Below are 18,531 nucleotides of genomic sequence, written 5' to 3' on the forward strand. Positions count from 1 at the left end.
ATATGGTAAACACTAAAATTTTTACCGGAAGTGATGTATTTTCTTGGCAAGTTTGCGAGCCAGGTAAACAAAAAACTAAGGAATTGTAGTTAAAATAATAATCTTTCTAATGATAAGAAGAAAACTTGGTGTTGACGATGAGTTATAAAAGATATTGTAGTTTTAATATGACGTACGACAGGTTAGGCGAATGATCTTCCGAGTGTCAAAATCGCGTGAAGTTTCAAATGTTGTATTACACGTAAATAAGTAAAATGCGTTTTTTAAACATCTATATAAACAATAAGTTTCAATTATTTGCCAATCAAACCTTGAAAATCAAAAAGTAAACAATGTTAATTATTCTTTCTAACCTCACTTGCACATGTCTTTTCTCTGCGCTGTATGGTAGCGGCATAATTATTCTCTCGCGCATTGACAACCTTTATTTTCGAGAATTTTCCTTTCATTTTCCCTCTCAGCATTCTCACGTTATATCTTTCTTTTGGCTCCATCTCTTCATCGCATTAATCGCTACAACGCTACACGGCTACACCTCACTTAGCTACAGACTGCTGCAGACGACGTTGTAACACGCGCATGTTATTATTCTGTTCTTTAGCACTGACGTAGTCAACTGACTTATTGTATAAATTTTAATATTTACACTAATAGAACATATAACTTACTCTTACACTATGTAAAAATCATTATTTATTTTTTTATTTAATTTTCCGATAATTTTATAACCAATTATTAATGATAATTTTTCGGTTGCTACATTGATTAGAGCAGCCGGGTAAGAGCCTCCTTAACGATTAAAGGGGCCTTTTCATGCTGACGCTCGACGCTTGATTTGGGCGTCAAAACTGGTCACGTGACCAACTTCATAGGTAGAAGGCGAAATAGCAAATATGCGAGCGTCAACGTTTGTTTGAACGTCAATTTAGCATCAACGAGCGTTTTCTCGAAGCATTGTGGCTATCAACGAGGTTATTCAAATTTTATCGTTTTATTTACTTGCTCTTTAATAAGCGCGCATAAATAATCTTTTATTCTGCAATTAAAAATTGCTTTTAATTAAGTAATTTTGAGTACAGTGAGTGATTTGTGACATCATACACATATAATGTCCAGTGTATATAAATATCAAGCATGGATTACTCAATGTCAGAAAATTATTGACGAAGCAAGAAAACAGAAAACGTGGCGAAAGAGAGTTGGAGCGGCTCTTATTATCAATGAAATTATGAGACTGAAGAAAAAGAGAGCTTACAAAAAAAAGCGTTTTTGGGTTCATCCATTCTTTCAACTGCGACACATTCATGGATTTTATGAAGCCCTATTTCCTACACTTTCCTTGCATGGAGACAAATTCGAAAATTATTTGCGTATGACAACAATTCAATTTGAAGAATTACTGTATTTAGTTGGCCCTCTTATTTCCAAACAGAATGCAATAAGAGAGTCTATACCTGCTGCAGCACGATTGGCTATGACATTGAGGTGGGTCTTTTAAAACAATTTTAATATATTCCCGGGAAAAAAGTTTATATATAATTATATATAATTATATATAATTATATATAAATATATATAATTATATATAATTATATATGAAATTTGGTCCTTTTATATGAAATTATATATAGGTCCATATATGATTATATATGGACATATATAATTCCAAATATAACTAGATATGAACAATAGATCATATATATGCACTCATATATGGGTCCATATAAGATTCACATAGAAGCGTACTGTCTGTCAAATTTTAAATACGAGAAACGACCCGGAAAAAAATGTTTATATACAATTTTATCTAATTATATATAACTTTGTAGATATAATTATATATTGATTTTGACCTGATCTAATTATATATAAATAGATAAAATTGTATATGATTATATGTAATTAGATCAAACTATGCATACTTCATATATATATATATATATATATATATATATATATATATATAAATGATCAGATATAATTATATATTTTTGGATACAATTTACAATTAGATCAAATCTTTAATGGGTCCATTTTTGTGGTAAATATGTAGAATTAAAAGTGAAATGATTTATTCCATATATTATAACTTGGCACTGCTTGGGACAGTGCCATGTCTCTTGATACCGTTTTTATACTACTGTTCGTCAAATTTTAAATACGAAAAACGAATCCTATCGAATGCCATCTATTGGATAATCCAAATTTAAAGTTTATATATGATTATTATTATTATTATTTACTCAAAGAAAAGTTTTAATATAATATTGTATAATTCGATGTAGAGTTATACATATCTTGATATAATTATTATACATGTAATTATTATCATGTAATTCTGATATCTACTATCTAGCGAAACCACTGCCAAGGGAACGGGCTTGGAAAAATTAGCGGGGAAAGAAGACCCTGTTGAGCTTGACTCTAGTCTGGCACTGTAAGGAGACATGAGAGGTGTAGCATAAGTGGGAGATGGCAACATCGCCGGTGAAATACCACTACTTTCATCGTTTCCTTACTTACTCGGTTAGGCGGAGCGCGTGCCCCGAGGGCTTCGTGCCCCGGCGGTCACGGTGTTCTAGAGCCAAGCGTGTCAGAGTGGCGTGAGGCCTCGCGGCCGATCGCCGTTAATACTCCCGCGTGATCCGATTCGAGGACACTGCCAGGCGGGGAGTTTGACTGGGGCGGTACATCTGTCAAAGAATAACGCTGGCCTTTTTGGTATATGAATTATACATGATTCATATTTATATATAATTATATATGATCATATAGAGACAAAATTCATATATAATTGCATTATATATAATCATATATATTTATATATATGATTATATATAATCTTTTTTTTCCTGGGTTACTTTCGATTGTTTAAATAAAATAAATGATCTGTATCCAGATATTTAGCGACCGGTGACTGTATGACTTCCACTTCTTATCAATATCTTGTTGGCCTCACTACAGTGAGTAACATCATTCAAGAAACCTGCAAAGCACTTTGGACTTGTCTCAGCAAGGAAGTATTGCCGTATCCATTAAAAACAATAGATTGGTTAAATATTGCTCAAGAGTTTGAAAACCAATGGCATTTCAACCATTGCATAGGTGCTATTGACGGGAAACATGTCGTAATCCAGGTGTGTACAAATATTATAGATATTGAACTGCATCGTATTGAACTGCATTGTTGAATAATAATATTTACTGCAGTGTCCTAATAATGCTGGTTCTGCATACTATAATTATAAAAATAGTCATAGCATTGTATTGCTGGGGATCTGTGACGCCAATTACTTGTTCACATTCGTTGACATTGGTGCCTATGGTCGACGTAGCGATGGTGGAATTTTCAAAGATTCACTAATGGGCCAGAAATTTAACGAGAAAAAAATAAACTTACCGGAACCCGAACCACTGACTGTTGATGGAATGCCTTTGCCATACGTTCTCGTAGGCGACGAAGCATTCCAATTGACTGATTACTTACTCCGGCCGTATCCTGGTAAAGGAGGTCTTAACCCAGATCGAAACATTTTTAACTACCGTATAAGCCGTGCTCGAAGAACAATAGAAAATTCTTTTGGAATATTAGTTTGTCAGTGGAGAATTTTAAAGAAACCTATCGAAACTACTGTAGATAACACAATAAACATGGTTCACGCTATCATATGTCTTCATAATTGGCTTCGAAAACGTGATAATCGAAACGAGTACATTCCACCAAACATGGTCGATCAATATGGTCTTAATGGTTTAATTCCCGGACTTTGGAGACAAGAAATGGAGAATTCGGCATTACAAGATATTACTGTACGTGGTAATAATAACAGTAGTCGATATGCCGCAGCCATTAGAGAAGAATTTTGTGATTTTTTCACTGGGGAAGGAGCTGTTCCCTGGCAGTATAATCGCGAATAAAATTAATTGATTGTAAGCTTATTAATTGTGAATTGTATAATTTTCCAAAATTGTAAATTTGAATGTCAACAAGTGTATTTTTTTCATTTATAACTAGGTGTGTGTGTGTGTGTGTGTGTGTGTGTGTGTGTGTGTGTGTGTGTGTGTGTGTGTGTGTGTGTGTGTGTGTGTGCCCGCAACTTTGTTCTCGTTGAAATCGGATTTAATACTAAACCTAATCAAACCCGATTCGAAAATTACAAACAAAGCACCTCTTACTATTTTATTATATGTAGAAATGACAAAATAAAAAATACAATTAAATTTGACACTTTTATTGCACGTTTCAATGTAACGCATTAACATTTTTTGCTTTTTTTACATATAAATAATATACTTTGAAGAAAAATAACGAATAGGGGAGACCGAGGCTCGTTGGCACAAGAGGCAAGTTGGCAATGCGTTCCGTTTATGTATTTATGCCAAAAGTGTGAAAACAATGTCAACGAGTCCCGGTCTCCTCTATAATATAAATTTAAAGTATTAAAACTATGTTAAAAACAACAAATTTTTATGGCGTTTCTTCAATATTCTCTTCCATCAATCGAATGTGAACCATTTCTACAATGTTTAAAAGTGTTTGCATCCGTCTTCTATATGATATTCGGCGCAATTGCAGCCCTGCTGCATGCAACATGGAATCAACCTCATCTTGTTGCGGGGAAGCAGGTAAAATAATATTTGGGTTTTCTCTACACATCGCATCAGCGATTCTGTTGATTGCACTTACAGCTTCTTCAGTATCTTTGGGTGTATTTTTACGCTATCTTTTTCGTGTCTCTGTTGAAGCTGTAACATTTCCGGGAAAAAAAGATTATATATAATTATATATAATTATATATAAATATATATGATTATATATGATTATACATTTTGACATATTATATATAAGTTTATATAATTTATATATAAATTATATATAAGAAGCATTTATCTTTGCATTCTCGCGATGTAAATTATATATGATTATATATAATTATATAAAAACTTTAAATTCGGATTATCCAATAGATGGCATTCGATAGGATTCGTTTCTCGTATTTAAAATTTGACAGACAGTGGTATAAAAATGCCTCACGTCATCTAAATTCGAATATGCACATCGCAATTCAAAACTTTTCAATAGAATTTTCCTTTTTAAAAAGAAAGCTTAGTGTATAGGATACAAACAACTTGCATGGGACAGTTACTTATTGTATCCTTAGCAGAAGACGACACATCTTTCGATGTAGTTTAAAACAAATCGCGAGAATGCAAAGATATTGAATGCCGAGAAAAATCTTAAATTTAAATCATGCAAGATTGTCACTATTATTGTACTTAATTCGTGAGTATCACGTATGTCAATGGATATGCAGATTTTCGATAATAAAAATTTGTTATACGATGTATATACCAGAATAAATCAAAATTCGCAGAAAATGTTACACAGGGATGTACCATAATTGCGAAATCATTCGCTGTCAGGTCAAGTGCGTCAACCCAGGCTTTTCGAATTGCAAGTTAATGCAATCGATATACATTCTCCGTATAAAAAAATACATTCTCTGAATACTTAATCACTAAAAAATATTGTGATAATAATTAATCGAATAATTTAAAAAGCAATTAAGATTTTGCCAGTGTCTGTTTGTGACTATTTATCAGTGGTATATATCATAATGCTGTACGATGCGATAATTGCGCGTATATTAATTTACTGAAAATATGCCGAAGCCCGAGATTGTTATTAGAAGAAACGTCAAGGCTGATTTGATCGCTGATAACTGACTCATCTGCGCTGAACCGTCTCATTTCCGCATGTACGATAGAAATGAAATGGATCGCGCATCGTTTTGTATGACCGACGACGCGGATGTATGCACTATGGTGATTTATTGATCCACAATCCGGGCAAACGACGCACTGAAAAACTGTTTTTGTATAATGCTCTCGCGTTCCGTTTGGTATTAATCCATTTATCATAAATCGAATTCTGTAAATTCCCAACTACCCAACAATTGCGATCACATCAAATTTAGACGAGTTATTTTATACATATAGTCTTGGATTTAATATAAATCACGAACCGGTGTTACATTTTTATTTTTCAGCGGACAATTCTTAATTTGCATGAACTACTATATTAAAGTGTTTCTCACTCGACATCCTCATCTTCATCTTTCTACATTAAAATTCCTGATTAAATATTCCCTTATATATATAATTATATATGATCATATAGAGACAAAATTCATATATAATTGCATTATATACAGGGTGATCCGAAACTATCGTTTGTCCTTAAAATGTCGTATTCCTGACTTAATTTTGAGACGATTTTTCCTTTACCAAAACTTTATCCGAAGCTTAGTTTTTGAGTTATTACGAGAAATATTCAGCGAATTACGGAACGAGTACGGAAGGTAGGCAGGGGCGGCGCGACTCACCGTCCGACGCGGGTGATTATGTGGGGTGCTCGCTGCGATCAGTGATCGGTGCTTGCTACACGCGATGGATGTACACACGATACGCGTACACACACACACACACACACACACACACACTCACACACACACACAATTACTCACTCATTCATTCTTACCTTGCAGAGATTCGATGTCTTCATACTGCTGATGAATATTTGCTTCATGACCGTTGATGTCAATGAGACGTTCCCATGACACGCCGAGTAATTCTCAGTCATCGAACGATTAATCGGTAATAATTAACAGCGATAAACCGGTAGATTTGCTTATTAATCTTATCGGTCAAGTGCGTGAGTAAATCCGTGAACGTGTCGATACGTGATACAATTTGTCAAAGAAAAAACTTCTCGCGTATTAGAAGTTTATTCTTTGACAAATTGTATCACGTATCGACACGTTCACGGATTGACTCACGCACTTGACCGATAAGATTAATAAACAAATCTACCGGTTTATCACTGTTAATTACTACCAAATAATCGTTCGATGACTGAGAATTACTCGAAGAAAGAAACACATTACGCACAATCACATCACAGTAAAAGGAAAACTTCTACTTGATTACATCACAGTAATTAAGTAGAAGTTATCCTTTTTTTATTAATTGTCACGTAATCAACACTTTTACGAATTTACTCGCGCACTCGATCATAAACAATTACGGTTAATGCAATTAATTACTACCGATTAATTAATTATTACTTTAAGAAAGATCACTTTAAGAAAAATCACTTTAAGAAAGAAACGCGTTAAATACTTGACTGCACAGCGCACGTTAACACGATGCTCGATGCGGAGCACTTCTCGACGACGACAACAAACAGTCAACAGGTTATGTTGGTACTAGCGCTGCCGAACGTAAACATGTGACATTATGGAGGATTCACACTGCGTTCGATTGCGTCTCCATCACGCGTGATTGGCACGAGACACATGTCTTGTGATTAGCTGAAACCTCCGCGGTACTTACGAAAACGTGTAGTATTACTGCGAACACAAGATGTTCCACGTAGAAATGTGTTGGTCGCTCTGAAAAGAGCGAATTTATCTTTGGTCGCTCTGAGAAGAGCGGATTGGTTTGAAATTGAAAAAATTTTATAACAGGTGCTCAAAATGACCACCATCCATTCTAACGCAAGCTCTCATGCGTTTTAATAAATTTCTTTCGACGTTCTCCATCATTTCTTCGTCGATGGCCCAAATAGCATGTCGCAATCTTGTATCTAAATCATCGACATCCTGGGGAAGCGTTTTATAAACTTTTTCCTTACAATATCCCCATAAAAAGAAATCTAAAGGATTGAGATCCGGAGATCTTGCGGGCCAACGTATCGGACCGTACCGACCCATCCAGCGTCCAGGAAAGTGCTCGTTCAAGTAATTGGTAACAATTCTGGCGTTGTGTGGCCCAGCACCGTCTTGTTGAAACACAATCTTGTTTCTCTCCAATAATGGAACTTCTTCTAAGAAATCTGGTAGATTATCTCTTAAAAGTTCCACGTATGTTTGGCCAGTTAAAATATCCGGAAGAACAATCGGACCAAGTATTTGAGTTCCCATTATTCCAGCCCACAGATTTATCTTCCAGCGAGTTTGGAAGCTTCTGGGTCGCGTAACTGCGGGATTTTCATCGCTCCAAAAATGCATATTATGCGAATTAAAATGTCCTTCTCGTGTGAATAATGATTCATCGCTGAATATCACACGAGAAGAGAATCTGGGATCTCGATCTACTTTTCTCAGAAAGTCTTCGCAGAACGTTCTTCTTGCACGATGATCTCCTGCTTCCAAATGTTGCACGCGTGTGTAGTGAAATGCGTGCAACTTTTCTTCTTTGAGTACTCTTTGCACGGTTCCATAGGATAAATTGAGTTCTCGAGCAACCACCCGAATACTCGTTTCAGGATTATGCTCGAAAGCACGTACAACTTGTACCATGTGCCGCAAATTTCTCGCCTCGCGATCTCTCCCAGTTTCGTGCATGTTTGGAAGGACATTGCCAGTCTCGTATAATCTTTGAGCTGCTCGAAGTATGACGGGAGCCGACGGATGTCTTTCTCGATTTGGATACAATTCGGCGTACCGTCTTGCAGCTACGTAATACTGTCCGTGACACTCGCCAAGTGCCATCAGCATGTCGTAATATTCTTCGTTTGTGTATCGTACTGCCATATCGTCCTCTTAACGCTTCTAATAATCGAGGGATTATTGATTCCAGTGTCGATCGCTCTATCCTATTTATACGATCTTCGCGGGGGTCGATATCCCCTCCCCGCGACCCGCGACGAATAGCGAGTTTCGCGGGTCGCGCGATGCGCGTCGCGTGGGCGTCGCGTGGACCCACGCGACTCGCGAAACTCGCTATTCGTCGCGGGTCGCGGGGAGGGGATATCGACCCCCGCGAAGATCGTATAAATAGGATAGAGCGATCGACACTGGAATCAATAATCCCTCGATTATTAGAAGCGTTAAGAGGACGATATGGCAGTACGATACACAAACGAAGAATATTACGACATGCTGATGGCACTTGGCGAGTGTCACGGACAGTATTACGTAGCTGCAAGACGGTACGCCGAATTGTATCCAAATCGAGAAAGACATCCGTCGGCTCCCGTCATACTTCGAGCAGCTCAAAGATTATACGAGACTGGCAATGTCCTTCCAAACATGCACGAAACTGGGAGAGATCGCGAGGCGAGAAATTTGCGGCACATGGTACAAGTTGTACGTGCTTTCGAGCATAATCCTGAAACGAGTATTCGGGTGGTTGCTCGAGAACTCAATTTATCCTATGGAACCGTGCAAAGAGTACTCAAAGAAGAAAAGTTGCACGCATTTCACTACACACGCGTGCAACATTTGGAAGCAGGAGATCATCGTGCAAGAAGAACGTTCTGCGAAGACTTTCTGAGAAAAGTAGATCGAGATCCCAGATTCTCTTCTCGTGTGATATTCAGCGATGAATCATTATTCACACGAGAAGGACATTTTAATTCGCATAATATGCATTTTGGAGCGATGAAAATCCCGCAGTTACGCGACCCAGAAGCTTCCAAACTCGCTGGAAGATAAATCTGTGGGCTGGAATAATGGGAACTCAAATACTTGGTCCGATTGTTCTTCCGGATATTTTAACTGGCCAAACATACGTGGAACTTTTAAGAGATAATCTACCAGATTTCTTAGAAGAAGTTCCATTATTGGAGAGAAACAAGATTGTGTTTCAACAAGACGGTGCTGGGCCACACAACGCCAGAATTGTTACCAATTACTTGAACGAGCACTTTCCTGGACGCTGGATGGGTCGGTACGGTCCGATACGTTGGCCCGCAAGATCTCCGGATCTCAATCCTTTAGATTTCTTTTTATGGGGATATTGTAAGGAAAAAGTTTATAAAACGCTTCCCCAGGATGTCGATGATTTAGATACAAGATTGCGACATGCTATTTGGGCCATCGACGAAGAAATGATGGAGAACGTCGAAAGAAATTTATTAAAACGCATGAGAGCTTGCGTTAGAATGGATGGTGGTCATTTTGAGCACCTGTTATAAAATTTTTTCAATTTCAAACCAATCCGCTCTTCTCAGAGCGACCAAAGATAAATTCGCTCTTTTCAGAGCGACCAACACATTTCTACGTGGAACATCTTGTGTTCGCAGTAATACTACACGTTTTCGTAAGTACCGCGGAGGTTTCAGCTAATCACAAGACATGTGTCTCGTGCCAATCACGCGTGATGGAGACGCAATCGAACGCAGTGTGAATCCTCCATAATGTCACATGTTTACGTTCGGCAGCGCTAGTACCAACATAACCTGTTGACTGTTTGTTGTCGTCGTCGAGAAGTGCTCCGCATCGAGCATCGTGTTAACGTGCGCTGTGCAGTCAAGTATTTAACGCGTTTCTTTCTTAAAGTGATTTTTCTTAAAGTGATCTTTCTTAAAGTAATAATTAATTAATCGGTAGTAATTAATTGCATTAACCGTAATTGTTTATGATCGAGTGCGCGAGTAAATTCGTAAAAGTGTTGATTACGTGACAATTAATAAAAAAAGGATAACTTCTACTTAATTACTGTGATGTAATCAAGTAGAAGTTTTCCTTTTACTGTGATGTGATTGTGCGTAATGTGTTTCTTTCTTCGAGTAATTCTCAGTCATCGAACGATTATTTGGTAGTAATTAACAGTGATAAACCGGTAGATTTGTTTATTAATCTTATCGGTCAAGTGCGTGAGTCAATCCGTGAACGTGTCGATACGTGATACAATTTGTCAAAGAATAAACTTCTAATACGCGAGAAGTTTTTTCTTTGACAAATTGTATCACGTATCGACACGTTCACGGATTTACTCACGCACTTGACCGATAAGATTAATAAGCAAATCTACCGGTTTATCGCTGTTAATTATTACCGATTAATCGTTCGATGACTGAGAATTACTCGGCGTGTCATGGGAACGTCTCATTGACATCAACGGTCATGAAGCAAATATTCATCAGCAGTATGAAGACATCGAATCTCTGCAAGGTAAGAATGAATGAGTGAGTAATTGTGTGTGTGTGTGTGTGTGTGTGTGTGTGTGTGTGTGTGTGTACGCGTATCGTGTGTACATCCATCGCGTGTAGCAAGCACCGATCACTGATCGCAGCGAGCACCCCACATAATCACCCGCGTCGGACGGTGAGTCGCGCCGCCCCTGCCTACCTTCCGTACTCGTTCCGTAATTCGCTGAATATTTCTCGTAATAACTCAAAAACTAAGCTTCGGATAAAGTTTTGGTAAAGGAAAAATCGTCTCAAAATTAAGTCAGGAATACGACATTTTAAGGACAAACGATAGTTTCGGATCACCCTGTATAATCATATATATTTATATATAATTAATAGATATATAATCTTTTTTCCGGGTTATAATAATCATAATCATAATCATTATTGTAATTATTATTAATATTATTATTTACATTAGAAAGTCTATGAATGTCCCATACCTGACGCCAGACTGCAATCTTCGTCAGCATCTCTGTCGACATCGTTTGATGTACCTGCATCGACAATAATTTCGACTTCTCGAGAATCCTCGCAGACAGAATTCCGACTGACATTTGTTTGAGTTCTACAAACGAAATAGTAATAATTATAATTAACGAAACCAACACTTTATTAATATTTGAAGGAAGCAAGTTTTACGGTCGTATCAGGCAAGAATCACGTAGAAAATTCATCACGTCGTAATGCTTCCATTTTTCCTTGGGTTCAATCCTTGCGGAACCGCTGGCATGCTGCTCTGTTTGAATAATTTTTCTATACGTGTCTCGCAAACTTTTAAATTTTTTTTGAATTTCTGCTGCGTTCAGTTTGCCTATAAAGATAAAATACAAAAAAAATTTGACAATTATTTCGAAAATGGGCCCCACCTTAGATTTTTTTTATTTTTAGATATATCATTTTTGACGTCATTTAGAGCAATTCATTGCATGATTACGTACGACTCTTTTAAAGAATTTAAAATACTGGAAACACCACTAAAAAGAAACGCGTTAATAAATATATAGTACCTCAAGAGTGACGTGAAAAGCTATTAAAAATATGAATCATACATTGATGGATAAGATTAGCTAGAACACAAATGTAATAACACAAAAAAGTCGGTTAAAAAAAAACGCCCGGGCGAAGCTCCGTGTAACCAGCTAGTTATATATATTGTATATATATATGGTGGGGTAAAAACCACTGTGGTGTGTAAGTCAAATTTTTGAAAATATTTCCTTGTGTGCATAGATATAATCTGTATAATATATAAATTGCATTATATATATATATATATATATATATATATATATATACATGTACATATACATGCATACACACATATATATTGCAATTGCATACCCTTAAGAAAAAGAACTGAGCAGTTGCACCAGTAACTGATGAAGTTGAATCAGTAACTTGTGATGTTCTATCAGTGACTGAATACGAGAGTCAGTTACTGGTAATGCTTTTCAGTTGACGTCCAGTTTTAATAATCAGTTTCTACAATACTGGTTAGACACTGAGTGTTGTCATCAGTAACTGATGACTGGACCTCAGTTTTTTTTAACGGTTTGTCAGATACTGATTATATTCTTCAGTTGACACCCAGTTTTAATAATCAGTTTCTACATTACTCTAAAAACTGGTTAGACACTGATTGTGAGTGTTGCCATTAGTAACTGATGACTGGTCCTCAGTTTTTTTAACGGTTTGTCAGATGCTGATTATGTTCTTCAGTTGACGCCCAGTTTTAATAATCAGTTTCTATATTAATCTAAAAAACTGGTTAGACACTGAGTGTTGCCATCAGTAACTAATGACTGGTCCTCAGTTTTTTTTAACGGTTTGTCAGATACTGATTATGTTCTTCAGGCAAGTTTATAGAACTGGTGAAAGTTCAATTGATTCAATTGATCAACCGAACAACATGGAAGTTCTATCAGTTACTGATCAATATAAAACTGAATAAAACTGGACCAATATTGACCAGTTCTTTTAACAGTAACTGGTACAACTGTTCCTTTTATCAGTAACTTGTTTCAATATACTGATCGTGCTGTCATCAGTTACAATAATCAGTTATCCACCAGTTAGTGCCCAGTTTTTTTAATCAGTAACTAGTATAACTGTTTCTTTTATCAGTAACTTGTTTCAATAAACTGATCGTGCTGTCATCAGTTTCAATAATCAGTTATCCACCAGTTAGTGCCCAGTTTTTTAATCAGTTTTGACTGCATTTTTTCTTAAGGGTATTGTTTGAAATAACATGAAAAAAGGAAATTTGACAATTGTGACGTGACATTTGTCGCGTCCTCCACCCAGACGGTAGCTCGGCCGAGGGGAAGGTCGGGGATGGCGCCTCGGCCCGAGTCGGGGGAGGGCGATTTGCGTTAACTAATCTTTTAGCTAAGTTCCGTAGGGAAAACCGGTGGTGCCGGAGAACGAGATCAGCGAGAAGATGTAACGACAAAAGTCGCGACGAGGGAAGGACGGGCGCAGGGAGGACGCACGGCGGAGTGGTCGGCCGACGGGCGGGCTACCGGGACCTGCCGCGAAGGAAGCGCCGAAAACGCCTCGCACAGCACGATACGGCCCCGCCGCGGCAGAACTACGGGCGTGCCACCGCGACTGCAGCGCGGGTGGACGACCCAAGCACACCCCGACGGCGACGAGAGGGCCGAGCGGCGCCGCCACAGCCTGGCCAGCCGGGCGGGAAACCGCGAGGGGCCCACGCACGCACGCCGCAGCTTACTCGAACGGCCCGCGGAAAGTGGCGGAAGTCGTCGGTAGCGTCGCGAGCAGGGCGACACACACCCAACCAATCGGCGGGGCGGAAGGACCGCGAGCGTGAGGGCGCGCGGGGGCCCAACGTAGTTCCGCCGAGCCGACCGCTCCACACTGTCGAATCAGCCGTTGACGAGGAGCCATCCCAGGACGAGCGCCCCGACGCCGCCGAGCCGCAGCGAGCAGCAATTGTGTAAGATCTCCACTCCGGTGCCACCACGTAATTAAGGGCTCGATCTCGGTCGCGACCGGGCGCCAGTAAATGTCGATACCGATTCGATTACCGTGTGAATCGGCCTGATTAACTGTTGCCTGTAGATACCGGCTCCCGTTGCGTGGGCGCCGGTCAGCTGATCGCGGCTATTAGCCGGAACCGCGGGCGCGTGGCCGGCCGAGATCGTCGCCAGAGAACTTGTCAGGAGCCCTCCTCGAAGGCTCGCGTGATCGACAGTCAATTCGCGGTCGGTGTATTGTGTATTTCGTGAATCGTGAGCAAGGACGTGCCGCGAGCGGCGCGTTCCGGCCGATACGGCGTTTAGTGTTGCGTATTTGTGAGTACCGGTGCTCCTCGTGCGCGGAGGAGTGCCGCCCGTTTCGAGAGATATTGCGTCGGGCATGTATCGCGTATATTGCGTGTTCGAGTTTACGGTATTGCGTATGCGCGGCCGACTGTGCATTCGTGTTCGATGTGTAGCGCCGGGGTTTTGGGAGGGGTTGCGTATGCGGATTGAGGATATTTGCACGGAGCAAGTTACCGCTTTTCCGCGACCGTACGGGTTGAGAGTGCCGAGCTCGCTTAAGAGCCTCGCGGGTATTTTACGCCGTCCGTTCGGACAAGTCTTATCGCGCTCGCTCGAAGGGAGAGAGCCTCGCGGACCTCTATTAAGCTGGACCCCCCACCAGCGCAAATCAAGTTCGCACTAGGTCAAAAATTTAGTGCTATTTAGGTGCTAATTAAGTGCCCTAGTCCGAATTTTGGTGCTCGAACGGTTTAGCAGGAAATCACGTAAAAAATGGGGGGGTCCAGCTTGCCATTAAGCTGGACCCCCCCATATCAGAAAATAAAAAACAAGTACACTATAATTTAGTGCTAATTAAGTGCTAATTAAGTGCCCTAAAATAACGATAAAATATTGACAGATTATAACATTTATTTAAATATACAACTAAATATTGAACACAGTACCGTCGCGGTCGACACAAACACTTAAAAAACTTGCTGCATGAATATATTCGTTACTAAAATGATCGAAAACATATATTATCAAAATATTCCCAAATCTGAGTTTATTGCTAACAGTAAAACAATTACGATAATTAACTTAGACCAGCCATTGGCGCTGAGTACTAAGTTCCGTCACCTGATCGTCTACGAATTAGTTGCTCGCATGATTATAGTATTAAAATAATTTTCATACATTGTACTTTAAAAGAATATCACGATTCGAAGCGCGCCGCGCTCCATGGATAAATTAATTAATTTCAACGCTATGCAGCTAGCACTAAATTCGAATCGTGATATTTTCTTAAAGTACAATGCCTCAGGATTACTTTGGGACCATAATAACGCAAGCACCTAATTCTTTGACGATTCAGTAACGAACTTTAGAGCGCGGCGCGCGCATTCCATGGGTTAATTAATTAATTTCAACCTTTTGCAGCTAGCACTAAATTCGAATCGTGATATTTTCTTAAAGTACAATGCCTCAGGATTATTTTAGGACCATAATAACGCAAGCACCTAATTCTTTGACGATGCAGTAACGAATTATAGAGCGCGGCGCGCGCGCTTCATGAGTTAATTAATTAATTTCAACCCTTTGCAGCTAGCACTAAATTCGAATCGTGATATTTTCTTAAAGTACAATGCCTCAGGATTATTTTAGGACCATAATAACGCGAGCACCTAATTCTTTGACGATGCAGTAACGAATTATAGAGCGCGGCGCGCGCGCTTCATGAGTTAATTAATTAATTTCAACCCTTTGCAGCTAGCACTAAATTCGAATCGTGATATTTTCTTAAAGTACAATCCCTCAGGATTATTTTAGGACCATAATAACGCGAGCACCTAATTCTTTGACGATGCATAGCGTTGAAATTAATTAGTTTATCCGCGAAGCGCGCACGCCGCGCTCTAAAGTGCGTTACAGAATCGTCAAAGAATTAGGTGCTCGCGTTATTATGGTCCTAAAATAATCCTGAGGGATTGTACTTTAAGAAAATATCACGATTCGAATTTAGTGCTAGCTGCAAAGCGTTGAAATTAATTAATTAACTCATGAAGCGCGCGCCGCGCTCTATAATTCGTTACTGCATCGTCAAAGAATTAGGTGCTCGCGTTATTATGGTCCTAAAATAATCCTGAGGGATTGTACTTTAAGAAAATATCACGATTCGAATTTAGTGCTAGCTGCAAAGCGTTGAAATTAATTAATTAACTCATGAAGCGCGCGCGCCGCGCTCTATAATTCGTTACTGCATCGTCAAAGAATTAGGTGCTTGCGTTATTATGGTTCTAAAATAATCTTGAGGCATTGTACTTTAAGAAAATATCACGATTCGAATTTAGTGCTAGCTGCAAAAGGTTAAAATTAATTAATTAACCCATGGAATGCGCGCGCAGCGCTCTATAATTCGTTACTGCATCGTCAAAGAATTAGGTGCTCGCGTGTTTTTGGTCCCAAAATAATCCTGAGACATTGTACTTTAAGAAAATATCACGATTCGAATTTAGTGCTAGCTGCAAAGCGTTGAAATTAATTAATTAACTCATGAAGCGCGCGCGCCGCGCACTATAATTCGTTACTGCATCGTCAAAGAATTAGGTGCTTGCGTTATTATGGTCCTAAAATAATCCTGAGGCATTGTACTTTAAGAAAATATCACGATTCGAATTTAGTGCTAGCTGTATAGTGTTGAAATTAATTAGTTTATCCGCAAAGCGCGCGCGCCGCGCTCTAAAGTGCGTTACAGAATCGTCAAAGAATTAGGTGCTCGCGTTATTATGGTCCTAAAATAATCCTGAGGGATTGTACTTTAAGAAAATATCACGATTCGAATTTAGTGCTAGCTGCAAAGGGTTGAAATTAATTAATTAACTCATGAATTTCGCGCGCAGCGCTCTATAATTCGTTACTGCATCGTCAAAGAATGAGGTGCTCTCGTTATTATGGTTCTAAAACAATCCTGAGGGATTGTACTTTAAGAAAATATCACGATTCGAATTTAGTGCTAGTTGCAAAAGGTTGAAATTAATTAATTAACTCATGAATTTCGCGCGCAGCGCTCTATAATTCGTTACTGCATCGTCAAAGAATTAGGTGCTCGCGTTATTATGGTCCTAAAATAATCTTGAGGGATTGTACTTTAAGAAAATATCACGATTCGAATTTAGTGCTAGCTGCAAAGGGTTGAAATTAATTAATTAACTCATGAAGCGCGCGCGCCGCGCTCTATAATTCGTTACTGCATCGTCAAAGAATTAGGTGCTCGCGTTATTATGGTCCTAAAATAATCCTGAGGGATTGTACTTTAAGAAAATATCACGATTCGAATTTAGTGCTAGCTGCAAAGGGTTGAAATTAATTAATTAACTCATGAATTTCGCGCGCAGCGCTCTATAATTCGTTACTGCATCGTCAAAGAATTAGGTGCTCGCGTTATTATGGTTCTAAAACAATCCTGAGGGATTGTACTTTAAGAAAATATCACGATTCGAATTTAGTGCTAGCTGCAAAAGGTTGAAATTAATTAATTAACCCATGGAATGCGCGCGCCGCGCTCTAAAGTTCGTTACTGAATCGTCAAAGAATTAGGTGCTTGCGTTATTATGGTCCCAAAGTAATCCTGAGGCATTGTACTTTAAGAAAATATCACGATTCGAATTTAGTGCTAGCTGCATAGCGTTGAAATTAATTAATTTATCCATGGAGCGCGGCGCGCTTCGAATCGTGATATTCTTTTAAAGTACAATGTATGAAAATTATTTTAATACTATAATCATGCGAGCAACTAATTCGTAGACGATCAGGTGACGGAACTTAGTACTCAGCGCCAATGGCTGGTCTAAGTTAATTATCGTAATTGTTTTACTGTTAGCAATAAACTCAGATTTGGGAATATTTTGATAATATATGTTTTCGATCATTTTAGTAACGAATATATTCATGCAGCAAGTTTTTTAAGTGTTTGTGTCGACCGCGACGGTACTGTGTTCAATATTTAGTTGTATATTTAAATAAATGTTATAATCTGTCAATATTTTATCGTTATTTTAGGGCACTTAATTAGCACTTAATTAGCACTAAATTATAGTGGACTTGTTTTTTATTTTCTGATATGGGGGGGTCCAGCTTAATGGCAAGCTGGACCCCCCCATTTTTTACGTGATTTCCTGCTAAACCGTTCGAGCACCAAAATTCGGACTAGGGCACTTAATTAGCACCTAAATAGCACTAAATTTTTGACCTAGTGCGAACTTGATTTGCGCTGGTGGGGGGTCCAGCTTAATAGAGGTGCCTCGCGGACATGCGGCGATCACGCACCTCGTGCGTGTGTTAGGCGCCGGCTCTATTATCGCGGTGCTACCGAACATCGGTACCGCCTCCGCTCCTGAATTCCGACCATACTGTGCATTATGTGAAATACATCTCTATCGTTATTATTTGCTACCATTTATTTTGTGTGTTGATTGCGTTGCGTCCCCTCTCCACCGTCACCCTCGTATCACGGAACTGCGCCCTGAGCTCGCGCCGAGGTCGTAAGAACAAACATTGTCG

At 39.0% G+C, this 18,531-nt stretch overlaps 1 protein-coding gene and 1 long non-coding RNA gene across 3 annotated transcripts; one reads left to right on the forward strand and one right to left on the reverse strand.

Annotated features, from left to right (window-relative positions):
• Nucleotides 1-1,010: 1,010 nt before the first annotated feature.
• Nucleotides 1,011-4,226, forward strand: LOC139783701 (putative nuclease HARBI1). The gene is made up of 3 exons (XM_071722846.1): nucleotides 1,011-1,485; nucleotides 2,900-3,137; nucleotides 3,211-4,226. Exons 1-3 carry the CDS (start codon nucleotides 1,109-1,111, stop codon nucleotides 3,916-3,918), a joined length of 1,323 nt encoding a protein of 440 aa, XP_071578947.1. The 5' UTR covers nucleotides 1,011-1,108; the 3' UTR covers nucleotides 3,919-4,226.
• On the reverse strand, nucleotides 4,212-12,121 carry LOC139783702 (uncharacterized). 2 transcript variants are annotated; one of them, XR_011721351.1, is made up of 3 exons: nucleotides 11,624-12,121; nucleotides 11,425-11,549; nucleotides 4,212-4,746 (listed from the first exon to the last, which is right to left on the reverse strand). It is a non-coding gene; the product is annotated as an uncharacterized lncRNA (long non-coding RNA). The 2 variants fall into 2 exon arrangements; XR_011721350.1 differs by lacking the exons at nucleotides 11,425-11,549; nucleotides 11,624-12,121 and adding an exon at nucleotides 6,542-7,248.
• Between the last annotated feature and the right edge of the window lie 6,410 nt (nucleotides 12,122-18,531).

The sequence above is a fragment of the Temnothorax nylanderi genome, unplaced genomic scaffold (assembly GCF_030848795.1).
Source record: "Temnothorax nylanderi isolate EJ_2023f unplaced genomic scaffold, tnyl_v1.0 TNYL_tig0532_pilon, whole genome shotgun sequence".
NCBI classification, from domain to species: domain Eukaryota; kingdom Metazoa; phylum Arthropoda; class Insecta; order Hymenoptera; family Formicidae; genus Temnothorax; species Temnothorax nylanderi.